A 6,580-nucleotide genomic window follows, 5' to 3' on the forward strand; every position below is an offset into this window, starting at 1 on the left:
ATTTGAAATCGGTACGGGTGACATATAGGCCCTGCAGGCCCGGATGAGCTGCCCGCGGCGAAGAGTGCTTGTAGAAATTGGGTTTCTACAACTAGTTTGACTACCATAAAAAACTAACTTTTCTTTGTGGTTTTTTTTGGGGGTAAAACTACGTTGGCTTCAAACTGAATTGTATTTTTGACAGATATACTTCCTTTTGTAACCTTATACTCATCTTTTGTGTGTGTTTGAAATAGTCCCTGCAATATATTGCTTCGAAGATGGTACATAATACGCCTGGCCTGAACAAGGACACGACATCGAGAGATGTTGATGTATACGGCTAGATTATTACATACAAAAGAAAAGAACGAAAAATAGAAATCAACAGTACAACATGTCATCACCGTAGCGAACAACAACATGCACAAATAATAATCTTCGGAACACAACTGAAACCAGAAGAATTATTAAACATGCAAGCAAAATAGATGCATACATTTCCAACCTTGTCTTCGTTTGTGGTTCTTCGGCCCGGCATGAATTTCATATAGCATAATTGGACTCATGAGCCTCTCATAGGCAATGGAGCTTGCGCTATATCTTGAGGCTATCGACAATGTTTGCCCTTTCAGTCAGTGCCTGAAACTGGCGATGCACATAGTCATGTTTCTCAATAGAAATGTACCGTGCCACCTCCGCAAGCTCGGGGAGCGGTTTCACCATCCCGGCGACACATGCATCTTGGAATGTGGCGATGGTGGTTCGGTCTCTCTCGGCATCGACGAGCACCCTGTGTTCGACACTCTTGTACCTGCCGTTGGTGAGGACCTCGAGGATGTCACCTACGAAGACGGTCAGGGACCCCGGCAATGGCCGCACGGGGAACCACCTGCCGTCATTGCTAACCTGTAAGCCAGGCGTGGCGTCCACCTCCAGGACTATCGTCAAAAAGAGGCCGTCCGTGTGCGGTGGGATGCCGATCACCTTATCGGCGTTGTGCCGGCACGGAGGGTAGTGGTGGAACACGATGTTCTGGATCTTGCCCTGGACGGTTTCGAGAAGCGTCTCTGGTTTGATCCCAAGATCAATGGCCATGGACGCCATGAGAAGGCTTTTCAACTTGGTCATCTCTAGGGAGTACTTCTCAACTGCATCCCTGTTACAGCAAATCATTTTTTTAGGAACAAGTACAACATAGACGACGCACACACAAAAACGTATGTATTCTTATGTTTATATGTGTACTCACCTAAATGTTGGCAGCTCAGTAGGCCACAGGTCCATGTTTCTGTGGCCGATTGGCTGCGTTCCGAGGAGCAGAGACTCTGCCCAGTCCAGCTTACCCGTGGACGTGTTGAAGTGATGACCAAACCCTTGGAAGCCATCTTCTGCCTTGACGATCCCCACTGCTTTCTTCTTCTCCAGTGGCAACCTGAAGAACTCTCGGGTGCTATCCTTCACACGCTCCACAACCGTCTCGTCGACGCCATGGTTTCTTAGCTGCATATAATATTGTCAGGAGTAACAATTTGTCGATGAACTAAACAACTGCAACTAATATATTTTGACGATGTAATGGTCAGTGTCGATCTTGGACGTTGTACTCTTTTTTTCTTCTTAATGATGAATTACATGAAGCTCTCCAACATGGTTTGGGAAAAACTGCACAAGAAATTGATGGATTAATTAGCTACTGACCTGGAAGAAACCCCAGTCCCGGCATGCAGCGCCAAGCTTGGCGATCTCCTCTGGTGACCCATCCAGCAGGCTGGCCATGTCTAGGACGGGGATAAGCTTGAGGCTCTCGTCGTCTCCGACGACAGTGCTGCCCCGGCCGGCGGTCTCGTCGGGCCAAACGTACCTGTCGGGGATGACGGTGGAGCCAGCGAATGCGGCCGCGGTGGCATCCGTGATCTCGTCCCTCAGCATCTTCTTGGCGCTAGCCTCCATTGATCGCCTGCGTGTTCAAGCTTCTCCTCTGATGTGTTCTATTATAGCCTGTGTCGAGGGAGGGTAGTGATCCGTGTGGCTGTGAAATGTGAATGACAGTAAGTTAGGCACGAGTTGTTGGGACAAAGGTTTTGCCTTTGCCTTTGGTGGATTGTAGTACGGTGTAATAGGAAATATCCATGCAGAGCGCATGCTGCATTTAAAAGAGTGGCAGTTTGGCTCCATCATCCACTACTCCATACACAAGATCACGTTTTAAGAACAAAAGTGAGGCATGCAGGTTGGTTAGTTGGCTTAATCCATTACCGCAGCATGTATAGAGTATAGACAGCACTGATTACAACAAAAGCACTGGGCTGAATAGCTTGGTTTGTTTTAGGAGAAAAGGCAAAATACCATCCTGTCCACCCAGTGGCACAATGTTGCATCGAGATCCGCAAATGCCATGTTGGAGAAAATTTTGAGTATTGATTTTCTATGTTTTTGAAAACTGAAAGGAAAGCGGATGAGAGCTGCCCCAGTCTACAGAGCGCTGGTGAGTGGTGAGAGGCACAATGGCCCTAGAATGGTGTAGATCTCCTGCTCACTCGGCCCCAGTTTTGACCTTCTGCTCCTGGTTCATGTTTTTTTTAAACAGGTTAATGTCCTTGGTAACACTGATCCATGCAGGAAAATTGCTGCCCGGGATGGAGATATTAAGAGCAACTTAAGTAGAGTTGTCGTATTGACAGGCTCCATGTCGCATTTGGAGCGCGCTTCATATGAGTATGGAGGTTGTCGAGGGAACGTGCGAACATAGATTCGCCAAAACGTGGCCTTTATATTATTTTTCTTGCATGTGGGACCTGTTTGACATTGCCTACTGTTAGAAGGGATAGAGGGGGATTGGTGGAATTGTTCGATGTATTGCTTGAGCCTCGTGGGCATATATATAGGAGTACATGATCTACTTAAAGTACAAGGCAAGCCAGAATATTTTCTAGTCTAACCCATGTTTCCTAATACAATCACGTTACTCAACATCCCCCCGCAGTCACAACGGTAGAGACGCAGACGGTGAGACTCGAGAAGAATCCGAAGGCAAGCCGACGGACATCCCCCCACAGTCGTAACGGTCGACGCATCGCGGAGTCGTGGCTGGAGTGGAAACCAACGAGGTTGCTCAAGCAGGCGGTAGCCCTTTGTGCCATTTGTCGATGTAGCCAAGAGCATGGGTGGTGGAGCCGTGGTCGAGGTAGCCGTGCGAAGAATGCCGTGGTCGATGTCGAGTCGGGGTGGCCGGTGTCGAGGAAGTCGCCGTGGAGCCGCGGGCGCAAGAGGGCGCCGAGTTAGCATGGGCGCAGTGATGTCGAAGTAGGGGTGCGCCGGGAAGAAAATGTTGTTGACGACGCGTCGCGGCGGGTTTGCCAAGCCCGGGGACACATCATGGACGAAGGCACGCACCGGTGTTGCCAGCACCGGGCATGCGTAGACGGACGAAGACGAAGTTGACGAAGCGCCGACCAGGCTTGCCAGGCCCGGGGACACGTTGTGGATGAAGGCACGCATCGGTGTTGCCAGCACCGGGCATGCGTAGACGAGGGACCTGCACGAGCTGTACGCCATGTCGGAGAAGTCGAAGGGGCCAGCAAAGAAGAATTTGACGACGATTGCGGCGTCCATCGGCGCAGGGCCGATGTCACCAACGGTGGTCGGAGTAGACGAAGTTGTCGGGGTAGATGACGGCGACGCTGGCGGCGGGTTGGTGCTTGGACGAAGACGAAGGGGGTGGACGGGCGGCGGTGGCGGCCAAAGAAGAGCGGCGGTGGCGGCTAGGTTAGGAGTGCGGCGGCGGTGCTCGAAGTAGGCGAGAACCCTGACAGCGTGACGAAGACCGGCGCGGACGGTGGCGTTCCCGCGCCAAGGGAGACGGCGTGGCGCATACCACGGGAGGTCAACGCGCGGTGACGGCAGAGTGGACCGCGGGCCACGGCGCTACGGCCCTAAGGGGCGACGCAGCGGCGGCAGGCGGGTCGGGGCGATGGCGGGAAGACCTCTGGGTGGCGGCGGGGACCGCGGGCCGCGACGCTGCGGCCCGAAGGGGCGACACAACGGCGGTTCGTGAGTCGGTGCAACCGCGGGGACGGCCTCGGGGCGGCGGCGGGGACCGCGTATCGCGACACTACGGCCCGAAGGGGCGACGCAGCGGCGACACACGAGTCGATGCAGCCGCGAGGAGAACCACGGGGCGGCGGCGCTGCGGCCCGACGGGGCGACGCTGCGGCAGCCCGATGCTCGATCGGTGGAGAGGCGCGCTGAACTCGGGGACGATCTTCACGGGACCTGCGGAGGCGCGTGTAACCGACGGGCCAGGTCGGTCGCGCGGCGTAGATGAGGCGGATCACAGCGGCGAGCGGGTGATCAAGCCGATCGCGCGCGAGGTCGGGGACGCCGCTCGGTGGAGGCATGGTGGCGGCGGAGTCCGAGATGAAGCCGGCGACGACGGACGGCGTGGGACGTCGTGCGGACGAGCTTGTCAGCACCGGCACCCGGGCTGCCAAATCAACACCGGCGCCCGGGCAGCGAGGCCCGAGCGACCAACGGAGCAGTGGCGCCCGAGTTGAGGCAGCCGACGAGCCAGACGCAGTCGTCCCGACGCAGCCGAGGACGAGGCTGGCGAGGTAGACCGCCGGGCCGCCGTGCAGACGCGGCGGAGGCGGGTGATGTGGATCGATGGGCGGGCCGGCGTGCGAGCGACGGCTATGATTGGCCGTCGCATGGCGCGAGGCCGCCGGGTCGGGGCGATGCAGGTGTCTCGGTCGGAGTAGGGCGGTGACGGCCGGCGCATGACGACGGGCGGACCGACGCGCGGACGGCGGCTGGCCCGAACGGGCCGCCTCGACGCGCGTGGCCGCCGGGTCGGAGGAGAGGCCGGCTGGTCGCGCCGGGGTCGGAGTAGAGGCTCACGGGGTCGACGGCGGCGGTGGGCGACGCAAACCGATCAAGAATAGATCGGAAAACCAAAAAAAAACCGCGCGATCAAGATAACCGGCGGGAGAGAGAAAACCCCGGAGCAAGGCTCGGGGTAAAGACTCTCTAGGGCAGCCGGTCAACACGACCAGCGGACGAACCCTAGATACGGGTGGCGCGGCCCCCGGCGGCGGTCATGGAGGCCGACCGCCCCGGGGGCGGCGCACGGGTGCGGAAACGGTGGCGTCTAGGGTTTAGGATCGACTTGCGATAGATACCATGTTAGAAGGGATAGAGAGGGATTAATGGAATTATTCGATGTATTGCTTGAGCCTCGTGGGCATATATATAGGAGTAAATGATCTACTTGAAGTACAATGTAAGCCAGAATATTTCCTAGTCTAACCTATGTTTCCTAATACAATCACGTTACTCAACACCTACAACGGTTCTTTCCAAAACATATGAAATTCACAACAGAATTTATTCAATTTGACTTGATCTCTAATAATTCGGGGGAAAAATTAGTCACATTGCAACTTATATTTATAGCACATAGAATACTTAGCTAAAATATTAGACTAATTAGCTAATAGTTGTGGCCGGGCGGATGGATTCGCCAGCAGGGACTAGTTGCGGCCATGGCCACCACGTCCACCACCACCGCATCCACGGGCACAACGGCCACGGTCGACAGAGGCGGGGTCAAATGCGAAAAGAAAAAGGAAACGAACAAGGCACTGGACTAGACCAAATAGTGCTTCAATTGGGCTGTCCCATTCCCTATTTTCCATCCCACCGGGTTCTAGAATCTTCACTGAACTAGTTTTTTGTTTTGATTTTTTCTTTACGTCTTCATATGTTTTCTTTTTTTCGAATTATTTAATATTTTTAAATGTAACATTTTTTACAAAAGTGGGGCAATTTTTAAAAATTTGTTAATACTTCATGAAATTTGAGAAAAATATATTCAAATTTATGAATAGTTTTTGCATTTTTGGGAACATATTTTAGAATACTTTCTGATCTCCGAAATTTTTCATATTCAAGAACATTCTTTAAAATTAATTTTTAAATATAATAAAATATTCAAATTCATATACCTTTTTTGAAATCATGGAACATTTTTAAAATTTATGAAATTTTTAAAAACTATGATTATTTTTTGAAATACATTAAAAATTTCTCAGACATTTTTTTTCTGAAATTTGGAACTTTTTTGAGGTACGGTAACAATTTCCAAAGTCCTAAATATTTTTTAAATTGTAAAACTTCTTTGAAATGATGAACCTCGTTTTGGAAATTAAAAATGAAATCTCCAAACCTCTTTTGAAGAAGCAAAAAAAAAAAAAAACGGCGCCCCGCTCCGCCACCCTATGCGGGGGTTCGTCTTGTGACCTTGCAAAGTTGCGAATTGTTCGTTCTAGTAGACTGCGGGACTGGGGTACCACTTCCCTTTTCTTAGTGGGTCGAAGAGCATGCCTCCCTACTTACAAATGGGCCGAGCTGGTAAACAGAAAGTCCAAAGCCTAGGAGGGCTTCAAGGCCAAAACATGCGCAAAGGACGAGAAGAACTATGAGACTCCTTATTCGGCGCCTTCAGCGCGCGTAGGGCAAGCCAGTGCCAACACCGAGTAATTGGAAAATTTGAACACAACATGTCTTTTAAAATTATTTTTGAATTTTCAACGAGTAATAT

The 6,580-nt window shown here is 51.9% G+C and overlaps 1 protein-coding gene across 1 annotated transcript; it reads right to left on the reverse strand.

The window, feature by feature from the left end:
* Positions 1-227: 227 nt before the first annotated feature.
* LOC123125854 (protein SRG1) lies at positions 228-2,014 on the reverse strand. Its single transcript, XM_044546302.1, has 3 exons — positions 1,681-2,014; positions 1,232-1,482; positions 228-1,138 (listed from the first exon to the last, which is right to left on the reverse strand). Exons 1-3 carry the CDS (start codon positions 1,930-1,932, stop codon positions 577-579), a joined length of 1,065 nt encoding a protein of 354 aa, XP_044402237.1. The 5' UTR covers positions 1,933-2,014; the 3' UTR covers positions 228-576.
* Between the last annotated feature and the right edge of the window lie 4,566 nt (positions 2,015-6,580).

Source organism: Triticum aestivum, chromosome 5D, assembly GCF_018294505.1.
Source record: "Triticum aestivum cultivar Chinese Spring chromosome 5D, IWGSC CS RefSeq v2.1, whole genome shotgun sequence".
NCBI classification, from domain to species: domain Eukaryota; kingdom Viridiplantae; phylum Streptophyta; class Magnoliopsida; order Poales; family Poaceae; genus Triticum; species Triticum aestivum.